The sequence below is a fragment of the Callithrix jacchus genome, chromosome 21 (genome assembly GCF_049354715.1).
Source record: "Callithrix jacchus isolate 240 chromosome 21, calJac240_pri, whole genome shotgun sequence".
NCBI lineage: Eukaryota > Metazoa > Chordata > Mammalia > Primates > Cebidae > Callithrix > Callithrix jacchus.
Window position 1 is genome coordinate 42,276,175 of NC_133522.1, and position 18,008 is coordinate 42,294,182.

The window sequence follows — 18,008 nt, forward strand, 5'->3', positions numbered from 1 at the left end:
CCTGAGTGATATAACACAGGAGTTTCAAAAGTCCTAGGAAAGGTACATAAATGTAGCCTGAAAATGCTAATGTCGTTTGACCATTTACAGGTGAAATCTTTGTGTGCCTCCCTGTTGGACTCAAATGTTCTTGTGCAAAGAAATAATCTGGAAATTGTTCTGTTTTTCTTCCCATTTTACACCTGTCTGGTAAGTCATTTGTACTCTTCTGGTAAGTCACTGGGGTTTCCCAAGGGGTGGGATATAGATCTCAAGCAGTTTTTGTCGTAAGAGGACAGCTCAGCCACTCATGGGCATTATTTGCTGGTAGCCAGTGAAAAGTCCCTGCTCATTTTTGCAAGGATGGAGTTTCCATTGCACATATCGAATAGCTTCTTCCGTTGGTAATGTGCGAGGAGCCAACCCTTTCTAACATAGAGCTTTGTAGACCAACAAGGAAGGGCTGCATGTCAAAAAGCTAGCCATCTACCCTATCCTTCCCTTGCAGTAAAATCTCTGTCCCTCTAATAGGATTCCAGTGAGCGAGCCGTCCCCCTCCTCAGATCTGACATCGTGCACATTCTCTCAGCCGCCACCCAGACCCTACTGAGAAGGGACATGTCCCTGAACAGAAGACTGTATGCGTGGTTACTAGGTACTGAGCAGTATGCAGCCTTTTAAAGTCAAATTTAACGTGAAACCTTTTAGAGCTGACTTCTGGAATAGGAGTTGGTCTTGGTGATGTATTTCTGAATCATGAAGATACCACAGTGACTAAATATGGCGCTGGGCAGTTGACGTCTGTGTCTACACATGGTTATTTTGCAGAATTTTTTTTTTAAAAAAGGGGAAATAATAAGTGGGATTTTTAAAATGCCAACTGAATTCCATTTTAAGAGCTTGAAATACCACCAGAAACTGGTGGTGAAACCTCGTTTAAGTAGAAGCCTGTTGCTATGGAGAAGTTTCATACGATGAAGGTATATCGTGGTGAAAACTTACAAATATTGTGGGAGATGTGTAAATCAAGAAGGAGGTTTTGTATGAGTGGAAATGTTTTGGGAGTCTTTTGGATAACTTTGGAGATCACGAGAGCCCCTGGGCTGTGTTTCTGTGTTTTGCGGACTGCCTGTACATTTGTTGGCAAAGGCCCTTGACTGTGGTCAGAAGGCCTCCCAGAGACAGAGTCTAGGAAATTGCAGCCTAAAAGATAACACATTCATGAATTTTCTAAAGTCTGATACTTGCGCACCTAAGAAAAGGTGGTATGCAAAACAACTGTGACAAGACTTCACAGCTCTGATTAACTCTCAACATTTAGATCTTTTTTTTTCTTTTTGAGACGGAGTTTCGCTCTGTTGCCCAGGCTGGAGTGCAGTGGTGTGATCTCAGCTCACTGCAACCTCTACCTCCCAGGTTCGAGTAATTCTCCTGCCTCAGCCTCCCAAGTAGCTGGGATTACAGGCACCCACCTCCATGCCCAGCTAATTTTTGTATTTTTAGTAGAGATGGGGTTTCACCATGCTGGCCAAGCTGGTCTCAGACTCCTATCCTCAGGCAATCTGCCCACCTCCGCCTCCCAAAGTGCTGGGATTACACGCCACCATGCTCAGCCAACCATTTAGATCTTATCAAAGATCTGTACCAAAGATCTTACTGAAGTCAGGAAGTCCTCTTCAGTCCTCCTTCCTTCCCTTCTCCCTAGTTATAAAACTTTTAAAAGTCATTGCAAGGAAGCTTACTAAGGATTTTAAGAAGACTATTTATAGACTCTTTAAGGATTTGTCTGTAAAGGATGATTTTGTTAAATGCACAGCTCTGCTTCTATGGGACTTGATACGCTGTGTGGAGGGCGCAGGGTCCGACCGCAGCACCAGGTCTGATCGCTTAGCTGCGGGGTCCGACCGCAGCACCAGGTCTGATCGCTTAGCTGCGGGGTCGGACCGCAGCACCAGGTCTGATCGCTTAGCTGCGGGGTCGGACCGCAGCACCAGGTCTGATCGCTTAGCTGCGGGGTCGGACCGCAGCACCGGGTCTGATCGCTTAGCTGCGGGGTCCGACCGCAGCACCAGGTCTTATCGCTTAGCTGCGGCCCCAGGAGCCTCATATTCTTTGCCTGTACTATGAGGATGCACTTCTTTGCCCTGAGAAACTCGCAGACTCATCCAAGGCTCCAGCTGATGGGAGCATGTGCACGAGATTACCTCGACCTCACATAATGCTGGACAAATAAACACCAGTTTTAAAAAATGATCCTTATCACAGTGGCCCACGCCTATAATCCCAGCCCTTTGGGAGGCTGAGGCAGGTGGATCACCTGAGGTCAGGAGTTCAAGACCAGCTTGGCCAATGTGGTGAAAACCTGTCTCTACTAAAAAACACAAAAATTAGCCAGGCATGGGGGCATGTGCCTGTAGTCCCAGCTACTTGGGAGGCTGAGACAGGAGAATCACTTGAACCCGGGAGGTGCAGGTTGCAGTGAGCCAAGATTGTGCCACTGCACTCCAGCCTGGGCCATAGAGTGAGACTCTCTCAAAAAAAAAAAAAAGATCCTCAGCCAGGTGAGGCAATTCATGCCTATAACCTCAGCATTTTGGGAGGGGAGGCCAGGGCGGGAGGATCACATGAGCCCAAAAGTTCAAGATCAGCCTGGGCAACCTAGCAAAACCTTATCTTTACTAAAATTCAAAAAAATCTGGCCAGTGCAGTGGCTCACGCCTGTAATCCCAGCACTTTGGGAGGCTGAGGCAAGCAGATCACTTGAGGCCAGGAGTTCCAGACCAACCTGGCCCATATGGTGAAACTCCATGTCTACTAAAAATAACTGAGACTATAGGTGGTGGATGCCTGTAGTCTCAGCTGCTTGAGAGGCTGAGCCAGGAGAATCACTTGAACCCAGGAGGTGGAGTGAGCTGAGATCCCACTACTGTGCTTCAGCCTGGGTGACAATGAGACTCTGTCTCAAAAAAAAAAAAAAAAAAAAATTAACAGAGTGTGGTGGCATGCACCTGTAGTCTCAACTGCTCAGGAGGCTGAGGCCAGAGGATTGCTTGAGCGTGAAGGTGGAGGCACAGTGAGCTCTGATCATGCAGCTGCCCTCCAGCCTGGGTAACAGAATGAGACACTGTCTCAAAAAAAAAAAAGATAGCATTTCATTTGATGTTTGTAATCATGCTTGTAAAAGGGTGAATTCTTAGAGCAAGCTAAATTGAAGCCCATTGAGATGGAATTCTACCTGTCCAATAGCCACACCATTGTCAGAGGGAAAAAATATGACTTGGTCTTTCTGGATCTGATTTTGGTTTTCCGTCAGAGGAATGATATTTTTAAAAACATCGGAGCGTGAGACTTTTGCACAATATGATGTCCTTTAAAAGCGTGGCTCTCTTTACAGCTGGCACTTGTTCTTTTACAGGCTCCGACATTAAAGGAAATACCATTGTGCCAGAATCTGAAATCTCAAATTCCTATGAAGACCAGTCGTCTTACTTTTTTGAAAAATACTCCAAGGATCTTTTAGTTGAGGTAAGGCAGCATTTCTGGAAAGTTCAGGGCATTCCTCGTCACGATTCTCCAGTGGATTTCTTTGGGAGACTTCCATGTAGGCCCTGGGCACGTTCCTGGGCCCCTGGTTTGGGGAGCTGCAGTGTATTTGTTACATGGTGGGTAACTGGTTTTCCCTCTGTCCCAGAGTACTGGACAATTAGAATAGCCAGTGATGTTGTTACACTTTATGCTCTACGATAGTCTAATATATGGCTTTTTAAAAATAAATAGGGTCTGGCTGAGATACTGCATCAGAAGTTTCTAGATGCTGACATGGAGGAGCGCCATCACACATACCTGAAGCCTTTCCGCATCCTCATCAGTCTGCTCGACAAGCCAGAGATAGGTAATGTTGGAAATGCTGCTGCTGTCCTATGCAGATACAGGTGACCTGTTTTCAGGGAAATAAAACACAGTGGGATACAACCAAAGCGTTTTTTTGAATATAATGTAATCTTTGGAATCTCAGACCTTTGAAATTGTTAGGTTACATGCTTCAGTGATCATGTGTGGTCACGTAAATGTTTTGCATGGCGGATCACACCTGTAACCACGCCTGTAATCCTAGCACTGGAGCTCATGGATTTGAGACCAGGCTGAAAAGCCATGTTGAAAAACCTCATCTCTACAAAAAAATACAAAAAGAAAAAATCCAGGCCTGGTAGAGTGTGCCTGTAGTCCCAGCTACCAGGTGGCTGAGGTAAGAAGACCACCTGAGTCCAGGGGTTTGAGGCTGCAGCGAGCTGTGACTGTACCACTGCACGCCAGCCTGGGCAGCAGAGTAAGACCCTGTCTAAAAAAAAAAGTTTTGCTCAATAATTTGAATATTTTTGTCAGGAAAATACCTCTGAGCTCCTATCGTGTCTACAGAACACATGTGGTGTTTCCTTTTTAAGACTGTTTTTCTTCAGTGTCATGCTTAAAATGAGCTTTGGTCTGATTTTCAGTAAGTAGGGGACCCCGTCCAACTTTTCGCCTTGGGATCCTGGGCAGGCCACTTCTTTTCACTGTGTAGATTAAAAACATTTTCACTGTAAAAGGAAGGGGGTTGAACGAGACTCTAGTCTAGTTCACCAGAAGGTCACCAGAGGCTCCCCTCTTAGATACTACAGTCCTTTGAGCATAGGTTGAGAAAAGTGACCTTTCCTCCCTCGCCTTATTTTTATTTATTTATTTTTATTATTATTATAATTTTTTTGAGACAGTTTCACTCTTGTTGCCCAGCCTGAAATACAAAGGCATAATCTGGGCTCACTGACACCTCCGTCTCCCACGTTAAAGCAATTCTCCTGCCTCAGCTTCCCCAGTAGCTGGGATTACAGGTGCCTGCCACCACACCCAGCTAATTTTTGTATTTTTTAGTAGAGACGGGGTTTCATCATCTTGGCCAGGCTGGTCTCGAACTCCTGACCTAAAGTGATCCTCCTGCCTTGGCCTCCCAAAGTGCTGGAGTTACAGGTGTGAGCCACTGTGCCCAGCCCTCTACCTCACTTTAAAAAGAAATTTGCAGCCAGGCGCAGTGGTGCGTGCCTGTACTCCCAGCTATTTGGGAGGCTGAGGCTGGAGGATCTCTTGAGCCCAGGAGTTGTGGGCTGTAGTGTGCTATGCCGATCAGGTGTCTGCACTAAGTTCGGCATCAATATGGTGACCTCCCGGGAGCGGGGGACCACAAGGTTGCCTAAGGAGGGGTGAACCAGCCCAAGTCGGAAATGGAGCAGGTCAAAACTCCCATGCTGATCAGTAGTGGGATCACACCTGTGAATAGTCACTGCACTCCAGCTTGGGCAACATAGCGAGACCCTGTCTCAAAAAAAAAAAAAAAAAAAAAAGAAATTTGCGGCCGGGTGTAGTGGTTCATGCCTGTAATCCTAGCACTTTGGGAAGCTGAGGTGGGTAGATCACCTGAGGTCAAAGTTCGAGACCAGCCTGGCCAACATAGGGCGTGGTGGTGCATACCTGTAATCCCAGCTACTTGGGAGGCTGAGGCAGGAGAATTGCTTGAACCTGGGAGGTAGAGGTTGCAGTGAGCCGAGGTTGCGCCATTGTACTCCAGCCTGGGTGACAGAACGAGACTCCATCACAAGAAAAACAGAAATTTGCTACCATATTAGTTCACTGTGCTTATGTCTACATCCGCTTATGAGAGGCCCGTACCAAGGAAACCATTCCCTCTCTTTTGTTGGATTGCAAGCCTCAGAATGTCATTTCAGTGTGCCAGGTGTGCCTACCAGAGCTGTTTGCAGAGAACAAGAAAGCTGAGGGCTGGCCAGGTGTGGTGGCTTGCACCTATAATCCTGGCACTTTGGAAAGCCAAGTTCGAGACCATCCTGACCAATATGGTGAAACCCAATCTCTATTAAAAATACAAAAATATCTATTAAAAATTCGGTCGTGGTGGGGCATGCCTATAAATGCAGCTACTTAGATGGTGAGTCAGGAGAATCGCTTGAACCTAGGAGACAGCTGTTGCAGTAAGTTGAGATTATGCCACTGCACCCCAGCCTGGATGGCAGAATAAGACTCTGTCTCAAAAAAAAAGAGAGAGAAAGAGCTGAGGGCATTAGTGAAGGGGTTGACTCTCTCTGGCTTGGGATGGAGGCCCTTCGCTTATCCATTCAAAAGCTCAGAGCATCTGCCATGTGGCAGGGACAGTGCCAGGCTCTAGAAGGGCAAAAGGTGAGCAGCTTCTCATGAAGTTATAGGGAAGGGGAGACTCCATGTTCCTGGAGTGTTTTCCTGTTCATGAATAATAACCGCAGCTGACATTTTTTTAAGCAATTACTTTTGCCAAGTGATATGCATACATCCTTTTATATCTGTCTGCACACACATTTCCGTCCCTCCAACAACGCCGGGGTGGGTATTCCCACTACATCCGTTTTACAGATGGAAAGACCAAGGTTGGGCAGGGGTAGGTCATTTGCTCAGGAACACTGAGGAGCCTAAGCTCGGTTTCTCAGCACTCCCAGATGCTTACCTGATTGCGTTCAGAGAAACCGTACCCCAGATGTTCACTTCCGTCACCGAGGGGTGAACTTTGATTCTAGGACTTGTGCAGCTCTCGTTGTTCTTAACCAAAGTCCAAGTATGAAGCATTTGTTCTTCTATGCTCTGCCCCTGATGTGCTGCCTCAGGGGACCTGCACTTCGTTCAGATTCCTCTTCCCATCTCTGCCCTCCCACCTCAAACCAAATAGATTTTCCTGCTAGTGTGAAGTAACTGCAGCTCTGAAAAGTCATGATTTAGTCCAAAAAGTGGAAAAAGTTCTGTAAACGTATTGGGAGCTTGCTGTGTAGCTTTAGGGAAGTATTAAAAGAAGAAAATATAACGTAGCATTCCGGAGATGTGTGTTTCATGTCAAAGCTGTGCACTTTGGTGAGCCAAGTGCTGCTCACTTGGGCTCCAGGACATATTTTCTGGAAGCAAATGAATATCAGGATCCTGCCCAGTCATAACAGTTGTTTAATTTACTCTTTCTAATTTTTTAGCTGTCTGCAGGAAAACATACTCAGGAGGCAAAGGAGGTGATTACCTAGAACTAGGAGGCACAGGACGGCCGTTCAGTCCTGTCCGTACTTTTTGTGGCTGGGCTTTAGCCATACCTCATTTCCTCCTCCATGAATCAAGGCAGCAAAATTGCCTTCGTTTTGGTAGCAAGCATTTAGCATTCTTATGCTGTCGGTAAAACACAGAGGAAGCCAACGCGGGTGTGGTGGCTCACACCTGTAATCCCAGAAGTACTTTGGGAGGCCGGGGCAGGCAGATCAACTGAGGTCAGGAGTTCCAGACCAACATGGTAAAACCCGCCTATACTAAAAATACAGAATGTAGCTGGATGTGGTGGCATGCACCTGAAATCCCAGCTACTTGGTGGCTGAGGCGGGAGAATCGCTTGAACCCAGGAGGCAGAGGTTGTAGTGAGCTGAAATCATGCCCCTGCACTCCAGCCTGGGAGCCTGGGCAATAGAGTGAGACTCTGTCTCCAAAAAAATAATAATAAATTCTATCTTTAAAAAAATACTCAGGAAAATTAGCATGAAAATAGTTCTCTCAGAGGCACATCCTTTTTTTTTTTTGAGATGGAGTCTCGCTCTGTCGCCCAGGCTGGAGAGCAGTGGCGCAATCTCAGCTCACTGCAGCCTCCACCTCCTGGGTTCAAGTGATCCTCCTGCCTCAGCCTCCTGAGTACCTGGTATTACAGGCACACACCACCACACCCGGCTAATTTTTGTACTTTTAGTAGAGATGGGCTTTCACCATGTTGGTTAGGCTGGTCTCGAGCTCGTGACCTCGTGATCCATTAGCCTTAGCAGCACTATTCATGCCCAGAGTGCTGGGATTACAGGCGTGAGCCACTGCGGCGCATCTTTTGGTTTTGTGAAAAGAAAATGTAAAAGATTGCATTAATCCACTTTTTTGCCAGTGTTGACAGAGCTTTCATTTTCTCTGAATTCATTGTGTGTTTCTCCCTCCGGATACATGGGTGAAAAGTCAGGCCCTCAGCTCCCTGAGGGTTGCGGTGTGCAGAGCAGAAATGCCCTGCCCAGCCCCTGCCTGGTTGGCAGTAAAGCTTCTCTAACGTTCAGCTGGTCCAGTTCTTTTGTGCCATGTTTCTCGGTGGTTCAGGACGGGCATCATTTTTATTTTGTGTTGCTCCAGCTCATGACTAAAGGAATTGAAGAAGTTGCCCTGCTCTGTGGAGGTTTCTGTTGAGTCATGTCCCCGGCCAGCAGTTTATACACACTTAACACAGGTAGTCTGCGCTCTGCCTCCATCTAGCAGAATCTGCCCTGGACAAGTTACTTAACCTCTCTGTGCTTCCATCCCCTTACATGTCATCAGCAGTGTAGTATCTGTCCACATGGCTGTTATAAGGGTTTAATAAGCCAGTAGATGTTAAATGCTTAGAAGGGTGTTGGGCACATAGGAATTTCTGTCAGGCCAGTGGCTCATGCCTGTAATCCTAGCACTTTGGGAGGCTGAGGTGGGCAGATCACCTGAAGTCAGGAGTTCAAGACCAGCCTGGCCAACACAGCGAAACCCCATCTCTACTAAAATACAAAAATTAGCCGGGCATGATGGCAGGTGCCTGTGGTCCCAGCTACTCGGGAGGCTGAAACAGGAAAACTGCTTCAACCTGGAAGATGATGGTTGCAGTGAGCTGAGATTGCACCGCTGCACTCCAGCCTGGGTGGCTAAGCAAGACTCCGTCTAAAAAAAAAAAAAGAAAAGAAAAAAAAGGAAGGATGTCCAGCACACAGAAAGTTCTACAAAAATGTTGGCTATTTTCATGAATGTTTCCCCAGCTAAAGTTGTCACCACTGAAGTTAAGTTTCGGTGTATTTTAGACTACATAAGATGTCTGTGTACAGGTTTACTCTGTATATGTCTTGTGTATTTGTCACTTAACACTTTGAAAGGGATGCTAATCTGTTTCTGACCATCTTCCTTCTAATTTCAGGGCCTCAAGTGGTGGGGAATTTGTTTCTCGAAGTCATCAGGGCCTTTTATGCTTACTGCAGAGATGCCCTTGGCTCCGATCTGAAACTGAGCTACACCCAGAGTGGAAATTCGCTGATAAGGTATGGGTCTGGCCTCGAACATCACACATCTTTGTCCCTCCCAGGTGCTGTGGTTTTTTTTTTTTTCCTTTCTTGTTTACTATAAATTGTTAAGAGGTAGAGAAAGTAGAGACGCAGCAGGTGAGACCATTGGTTAACATAATCAATGCCCTGAAGTCAGGCAGTAGGAATTGACTGTTCCCTACTGAGTAATGTGAAGAGTTGTTTTGTTTTGTTTTGTTTTGTTTTGTTTTGTTTTGTTTTGTTTTGTTTTGTTTTGTTTTGTTTTCCCCAGATGGAGTCTTGCTCTCTTGCCAGGCCGGAGTGCAGTGGCACAATCTTGGCTCACTGCAACCTCCACCTCCTGAGCCATTCTTCTGCCTCAGCCTCCCAAGTAGCTGGGATTACAGGTGCCCGCCACCACACCCAACTAATTTTTACATTTTTAGTAGAGACAGGGGTTTCACCATGTTGGCCATACTGGTCACGAACTCCTGACCTCATAATCTGCTTGCCTCGGCCTCCCAAAGCACTGGGATTGCAAGTGCTATCCCCCACATGCACAGCCTGTTTGTTTTTGAGACAGAGTCTCGCTCTGTCACCCAGGCTGGAGTACACTGGCACTGTCTCAGCTCACTGCAACCTCCACCTCCTGGGCTCAAATGATTCTCCTGCCTCAGCGTCCTGAGTAGCTGGCATTACAGACTCCCATTACCGTATCTGGCTAATTTTTATGTTTTTAGTACAGACAGAGTTTTGCCATGTTTGCCAGGCTGGTCTCAAACTTGTGACCTCAAGTGATCTGCCTGCCTCAGCCTCCCAAAGTGCTGGGATTACAGGTGTGAACTACCGCACCCAGCCTTTTTCAGTATTTTTTAATGGCCTTTCAGTGGTACACTTCTGCACACATCTGTGTACCTGTGCAAGGATTTCAGCAGGATAAATTTCTCGAATAAATTTCCTGAGCCATAGAAGATAAACATTTAAGGCTGGGCGCTGTGGCTCGCACATGTAATTTCAGCACTTTGGGAGGCTGAGGCTGGTAGATCACTTGAGGTCAGGAGTTCTAGACCAGCCTAGCCAACATGGCAAAACCCCATCTCTACTAAAAATACAAAAATTAGCCAGGCCTAGTGGCGGGCACCTGTAATATCAGCTACTCAGGAGGATGAGGCAGGAGAATCGCTTGAACCTAGGAGGCAGAGGTTGCAATGAACCGAGATGATGCCACTTCACTCCAGCCTGTGCAACAGAGTGAGACTCTGTCTCAAAAAAAAAATTTATATATATAAACATTTAGAATTTTAGCTAAATTTCCATGCTGCATATCTGTGTACCATGTTATTCCACCAGTAGAATATGGAGTAAAGCTGTTTTTCTGTACAATTTCTTTTTACAGTAGCTCTGAAAAAAAAATTTTTTTTTGAGACTGAGTCTAACTCTGTCACCCAGGCTGGAGTGCAGTGGCGCAGTCTCAGCTCACTGCAGTCCCCACCTGCCGGGTTGTAATCACAGCACTTTGGGAGGCTGAGGTGGGTGGACCAACCTGGCCAACACGGTGAAACCCCGTCACCCTACCTGGCTCTGAAATTTATTTTTGAGACTCCATATCAAGATAAATACTGTGTAGGATGGCATTATGCAAACACTTTATAAGAACAGTAATATTTTCATTTTTATCAGGGTGTGTCAGCTTCTCTAGAAATAAGTTGTAGATGGTGAAACGAGTTAGTTTTTCGGACACTTTTTGTAATTCAGGATTTTTTATGGATGTACGTGTTCATGCCCTCTCCTCCTTACAGCACGATCAAAGAAAACAGAAATGCCTCTGAGATTGTCAAAACAGTAAATTTGCTGATCACTTCTCTAAGCACAGACTTTCTCTGGGATTATATGACGAGGTGTTTTGAGGAATGCTTTAGGTAAGTATGTGGGTCAGAAATACAGAATATCTAGGAAGGATGAGAGGTTTAACGATTTGGTAGCTGCTTAGAATGGGCAGATTATACAGAAGTAGCTAAGCTGGGTGGTCTTTCCTGAGTTTTGAAATTCAACTAAAACAGGATTGGAAAGAATTCACTTAAGATTCTAGCAGAATAAAAACATCTCCAATAAGAAGGTTCGCATAATCCTTGCCGTGTAATTCCGAAGCTGCGTGAAAAGTCTAACTTTAGAAAATCCTCAGTGCATTTCCTGGTTACACTCATCAAATCCGCTTTCCCTCCTGGCTGCCTGATCTATTGAAAGCAGCTTAGCTTTGTGGCTCTGTGACTGGATAGAGTGTTTCTGAAACCTTCAGTTTTCTTAAATTCTTACTGCACTTAATGTGTAACTGGTCAGATAAAAGCATTCATGTTTTAAGCTGCTATAATCAGCTTCTCCGTCTCTTTTAACTGGGTGAATTGCACCCCCTAAACTGTGTGCAGTGGCGTGCGCTGGGGACACCATGCTTTCCTGGAGAGCCCTTTCCCATGCCATTTTCTTTGCGGGAGGAATAAAGTCATGTCTCAAACCCTGTTTTGTCCTGTGAGGCATGCCGCAACACGTATTTCCTGTTCATCTCCACTGTCATGCTCTCGGCTGTCTCACAGTCTTAACTCTCAGCTGCTACCACTACGCTTTTCTGCCCAAATAAGCTCACAACCCTGGGACGAATAAGTTAATTGCAATCGGATCCACAGGCAACAGCAAGGCCATATTATATTGAGGTTACAGTATGCTTTGGTCAGCCTGGTGTGTGTGTGTGTGTGTGTGTGTGTGTTTAGACGAAGTTTCTCTGTGTCATCCAGGAGTGCACTGGCATGATCCCAGCTCACTCCAACTTCCGCCTCCCCACTCAAGCAGTCCTCCCACTTCAGCCTCCCAAGTAGCTGGGACTACAGGCGCATGCCACCACACCCAGCTAATGTTTGTATTTTTAGTAGAGATGGGGTTTCACCATGTTGGCCAGGCTGGTCTCAAACTGCTGACCTCAAGTGATCTTCCTGCTTTGGCCTCCCAAAGTGCTGGGATTACAGGTATGAGCCACTTCATCTGGTCATCCTGGTTATTAAAAAAAAAAAAAGAATAGAATGTTTCTACCCAGCTAGAGCTGACTCTCCACTTTCCCAACATTTTGTCTTCCTTTCATCCCAGAGTTAATCACTGTCCTGGGATTAATGTCTGTCTTCAGTATAACGTGGCTTTGCTGTTGCCTGTGGATGCAATTACAGTTCATTTATTCATCCCAGGGTTATGGAATGAGAAGCAATAGATACTTTTTAACTTACCTATTTATCTAGTACCCTGTTTATTTAAAAAGAAGTGTTGAATTTCAGTATAAGATAAGCAACTAACAACAGTTGATTGGTGGAGTTACACTTCTCTTCAGAAGCTAAAGTGTTCTAGGCAACTCGAGTGCTGATAAACTCCTGGGTATTACTCCTGGGTATTGCTGATAAACTCCTGGTGTTACTTGGAGATACGTTGTCTCAGGCCACTCCTGTAGCAGATCCAACAGCCATGTGGACTGTGGTGTCCTCCAGCCCAGCCTCATTCCCTTGGAACGGGCCTTTGGGCTTGGATTGGGGACCTGGGATTACATCTGTCAGTGCACTCCAGGTCTCCTGGGTATGGAGTGCCCACATGGGTATGGGACCACCCACATCTGAATCAATAGAGTTCAATCAGAGGGAACCTGTTTCGGACACCAGCAGGTTCAAGACACTTACAAACATTTCTCCATGTTAGATAGTTTCGGTCGACGGAATTTAGTTATCAGAACTGCAAAAGCTGTCTTTCATTATGTTTGGAGTAGAATAATATAAGAAATGTTTAGACTTATGGCAGGAAGAATTGATTTTTTTTTTTTTTTTTGAGACTTGCTCTGTCACCCAAGCTGGAGTGCAGTGACACGATCTTGGCTCACTGCAACCTCTGCCTCCCGGATTCAAGCAGTTCTCATGCCTTAGCCCCCCAAGTAGCTAGGACTACAGGCATGCGCCACCATACCTGGCTAATTTTTTGTATGGTGGTAGAGATGGGGTTTCACCATGTTCCCCAGGCTGGTGGAAGCTCAGACAATCTGCCCATCTCAGTCTCCCAAAGTGCTAGGATTATAGGTGTGAACCACCGTGCCTGGCCAAAAAAATGGATTTTTCTCTGCTGCGATTTATAGACCAGTGAAGCAGTGTTACAGCATGAGGAGCAGCATCAGCCCTCCCCCGACCGTCTCGGAGCTCTGTGCCCTCCTGGTCTTCCTGCTGGACGTCATTCCCTTGGTGAGTGCTTGGGAAGAGATGGCTCAACATCTGCTGCTGATTACATTCTCACGGGTGGCGGTGGCCTGCCTCATCAACCTCACTTTACTGGAAATGTTTTACATAAATAAGCGACACTGTTTTGATGTTTGTTTTGGCAAAATATATAGCTGGATAGCCAGGTGCGGTGGCTCAAGCCTGTAATCCCAGCACTTTGGGAGGCCGAGGCGGGTGGATCATGAGGTCAAGAGATCGAGACCATCCTGGTCAACATGGTGAAACCCCATCTCTACTAAAAATACAAAAAATTAGCTGGGCGTGGTGGCGCGTTCCTGTAGTCCCAGCTACTCGGGAGGCTGAGGCAGGAGAATTGCTTGAACCCAGGAGGCGGAGGTTGCAGTGAGCCGAGATCACACCATTGTACTCCAGCCTGGGTAACAAGAGTGAAACTCCATTTCAAAAAAATATAAATATATATATATATATATATATATATATATATATATATATATAGCTGGATATAATCTCTTATATTCTTAGTGTCTTATTTAAGAGGGGCTATAACTTTTGGGCCAGTTGTAAGTGGGCTAAGCCGAAGTTAAGTCATCCAGCCGATGAACTGGGTATCACCCCTGTATTACAGTTATTTTAGGGTAAGAGTCAATACATTTCCTAATTAAAATTGTGCTATTGGCTAATTTTCTCAAAGGAAACTAATTTTCTTAATATAGAAAAGTGCCAATTTTATTTTCTATTAGAAAGTGTAAAGCCACTTGTGAGGAGAGACATAACGTCCTCAATTTGTATAGATCAAATTAAAATATTGAGCCTAGCACCGTGGTTTGTGCTCATAATCCCAGCTACTCAGGAGGCCAAGGCAGAAGATTGCTTGAGCCCAGGAATTTGAGACCAGCATAACATGATCCAGTCTCAAAGAAAAAAACAATAGAAATGATTTTTTTTTTTTTTTGAGAGGGCATTTTGCTCTTGTTGCCCAGGCTGGAGTGCAATGGCACAATCTCAGCTCACTGCAACCTCTGCCTCCCGAGTTCAAGCGTCAGCCTCCTGAGTGGCTGGGATTACAGGCACCTGCCACTACACCCAGCTAATTTTTTGTATTTTTAGTAGAGAGAGGGTTTCACCATATTGGTCAGGCTGGTCTCAAATGCAACCTCAGGTGATCCACCAGCCTTGGCCTCCCAAAGTGCTGGGATTACAGATATGACCTACCATGCCCAGCCTCTTTTCTCTTTTTTGAGATAAGCTCTCACTCTGTCACGCAGGCTGGAGTGCAGTGACATGGTCTCGGCTCACTATAGCCTCATCCTCCCAGGCTCAGGCAATCCTCCCACCTTAGCCTCCCAAGTAGCTAAGACCACAGGCATGTGTCACCAAATCTGGCTAATGTTAGAATTTTTTATAGATATGAGGGTCTCACTGCATTGCCCAGGCTGGTCTCAAACTCCTAAGTTCAAGCAATCTGCTTGCCTCAGCCTCCCAAAATGCTGGCTGGGATTATAGGCATGAGCCACTGAACCTAGCCTTATTTTGTTTTCTGACTTGAAAATTAATGTGAAATTTATGCCCTAAAAAATTGACTTAGATGCCATTTTGAGATGCATTGTTTTTCTGACTGTAAACTGACAATGTGTGGATTAACCCATGTATTTATTTCACAGGAACTTTACTCTGAGGTGCAAACTCAGTATCTCCCTCAGGTGCTTGGCTGCCTGGTGCAGCCTCTTGCTGAGGACATGGAGGCCTTGAGTTTACCTGAACTCACGCATGCCTTGAAGACGTGTTTCAAGGTGCTTAGCAAAGTCCAGATGCCACCTTCCTACCTCGACACGGAGTCCACCAGCGGAACCTCGGTGTGTGCTCTGAGGGGCAGAGGTGACTCTGGGAGCTGAAAGCAGCTTATGCCTTCCTGGGAGTAGAAAGTCTTTAGGGTTGGTTAGGATGGGAATAAAGACAAGAAGATACCAGGCAGTCTATCAAATGTGCTTGTAAAACCCTCACTTTAAAAGCTATTAGCACCTGACACAGTGCAGTGGTTCATGCCTTAATATCAACACTTTTGGAGGCTGGGGCAGGAGGATTGCTTGAGTCCAGGAGTTCGAGACCAGCCTGGGCAACACAGCAAGACCTCCTCTCTCTACAAAATAAAAATTAGGTCAGGCACAGTGGCTCATGCCTATAATCCCAGCACTTTGGGAAGCCAAGGCAGGTGGATCTCCTGAGGGCAGGAGTTCAAGACCAGCCTGGGCCAACATGGCAAAACCCCATCGCTACTAAAAATACAAAAAATTAGCCAGGCGTGGTGGCACACACCTGTGATCCCAGCTACTTGAGAGGCTGAAGCAGGAGAATCGCTTGAACCCGAGAAGCAGAGGTTGCAGTGAGCCGAGATCACGCCACTATACTCCAGCCTTGGTGACAGAGCTAGACTCTGTCTCTAAACAAATAAATAAGCCAGGCATGGTGATGTGCACCTGTAGTTCCATCTTCTCAGGAGACTGAGGTGGGAGGATCCCTTGAGCCCAAGAGGTTGAGGCTGCAGTGAGCCGTGATTTCACGGCTACACTCCAGCCTGAGTGAGAGCAAGACCTGGTCTCTATAAAAAAAATGTTTAAGTTTAGCACCTTTGTTTCACCCACTCGTGCTACTTGCCTGCTCCATAGTAACTGCAGCTAGTGGTTGGATATAGTTGGTAACTACATGACTACGGTTAATGGGCCAGTTGTAACTAGGCTTGCAGACTGTGTTATGTGTGTGTTTGTAGCAGGTGACTTGGGTTATTTCAAATGTAAGCGGGATGAGGTACTAGAGTCATTTGCGGGGGCTGCCATAACAACATACCACAGACTAGGTGGCTTCAACAACAGACATTTGTTCTCTCAGGTTCTGAAGGCCAGCGTCTGACAGGAAGGTGTCAGCAAGGTTGGCCCCTCCTGAGTGCTCTGGGGAGAAAGAGTGTCTCCTACCTCCCGCTAGCTCCTGGTGGTGTGCTGGCAGTATTTGGCATTCCTCGGCTTGTCGAAGCATCACCCAGTCTCTGCCTTTGTGTTCACTTGGCAGTCAACCTGTGCCCGTCTGTCTCTGTGTCCAGAGCTCCCCTTTTCATAAGGACACCAGTCCTACTGGATAATGATCCTAATGGATCATCTGCAAAGAGACTGTTTTCCAGTTAAGATCACATTCACGGGTACGAGGAGTTACTCCAACACCTTTTTAGGAGACACAGTTCAACCCATAACATACACTGTTCTCTGACTTGCTTTTCTTCTTGTTTTTGTTTTTGAGACAACGTCTCTCTATCGCCCAGGCTGGAGTGCAATGGTGCTATCTCAGCTCACTACAACCTCTGCCTCATGGGTTCAAGTGATTCTCCTTCCTCAGCCTCCCGAGTAGCTGGGATTACAGGTGCACACCACCATACCTGGCTAATTTTTTGTGTGTGTTTTTAGTAGAGACAAGGTTTCATCATGTTGCCAGGCTGGTCTTGAACTCCTGACCTCAGGTGATCCGCCCACCTCGGCCTCCCAAAGCATTGGGATTATAGGCGTGAGCCACTGTGCCCAGCCATGATAATTTAAGACGTAAAGCTTGGCTAGGCAGTGGCTCACACCTGTAATCCCAACACTTTGAGAAGCCGAAGCAGGAGGACTACTTGGGCCCAGGAGTTGAAGAGCAGCCTGGGTAACACAGCAAAACCCCATCTGCACAAAAAATTAAAAAAAAAAAATTTGCCAGGTCTGTTAGTGTACAACTGTAGCTATTCAGGCAGCCAAGGTGGGAGGATCACTTCAGCCTAGGAGGTGAAGGCTGCAGTGAGCCATGATCACACCATCGCACTCCAGCCTGGGCAACAAAGGGGGAGACCCAGTCTCAAAAAGAAAAGAAAGCTTAAGCATGAGTAGTCTACAAATACGAATAAGAATATGTTTAAAAATCACATACTGCCTTCACATTCTTCCCCACAGAGCATGGTGTTTTAAATGATAAAGAGTTTCAAATTCAATGTAATATTATCTAACAGTATAGGAAAAGACAAAAGGTTGATTGAAGGCTGAAGTGCCATCACTTTGGAAAAGCTACCATGAATGTGTGTGTGTGTGTGTGTGTGTCTGTGTATGTATACATGCATGTATATAAATCCACATGTGTATACATGTATGCATACTTTTTTTGAGGAGACTCTTCATTCTAGCTTTCTCCTCTCTTTTTTTTGAGATGGAGTCTCACTTTGTTGCTCAGGCTGGAGTGCATTGGCACAGTCTTGGCTCCCTGCCTCTTACCTCCACCTCCCGGGTTCAAGCGATTCTCTTGCCTCAGCCTCCCAAGTAGCTAGGATTACAGGTGCCTGCCACCATGCCCCGCTAATTTTTAGTAGAGATGGGGTTTCACCATGTTGGCCAGGCTGGTCTCAAACTCCTGACCTCAGGTGATCTGCCCGCCTCAGCCTCCCAAAGTGCTGGAATTATAGGCGTAAGCCTCTCCTCTTATTTTATTTCTTTTCTTTTTTCTTCTTCTTTTTATTTTATTTATTTTTTTTTTTTTTGAGATGGAGTCTTGATCTGTTGCCCAGGCTGGAGTGCAGTGTGCTATCTCAGCGCACCGCAAACCCCTGCCTCCCACGTTCGAGCAATTCTTGTGCCTCAGCCTCCTGAGTACCTGGGATTAT

The 18,008-nt window shown here is 46.1% G+C and overlaps 1 protein-coding gene across 8 annotated transcripts in view; it reads left to right on the top strand.

Moving 5' to 3' along the window:
• Positions 1 to 18,008, top strand: part of DOP1B (DOP1 leucine zipper like protein B) — a 115,434-nt gene that overhangs the window by 45,253 nt on the left and 52,173 nt on the right. For 6 of the 8 annotated variants that reach the window (XR_001908649.4, XR_013530616.1, XR_013530617.1 and 3 more), the window contains 8 exons: positions 91 to 189; positions 511 to 634; positions 3,395 to 3,504; positions 3,757 to 3,871; positions 8,987 to 9,107; positions 10,889 to 11,008; positions 13,243 to 13,345; positions 15,004 to 15,195. Coding sequence is in view for 4 of the 8 variants with exons in the window: in XM_008986644.5 (XP_008984892.2) it covers positions 91 to 189; positions 511 to 634; positions 3,395 to 3,504; positions 3,757 to 3,871; positions 8,987 to 9,107; positions 10,889 to 11,008; positions 13,243 to 13,345; positions 15,004 to 15,195 (984 nt within the window). In the remaining 4 variants the exon portion in view is untranslated. The remainder of the gene's footprint in view (positions 1 to 90; positions 190 to 510; positions 635 to 3,394; positions 3,505 to 3,756; positions 3,872 to 8,986; positions 9,108 to 10,888; positions 11,009 to 13,242; positions 13,346 to 15,003; positions 15,196 to 18,008) is intronic. The other 2 variants (XM_017967206.4, XM_078358636.1) reach the window with 1 other exon arrangement.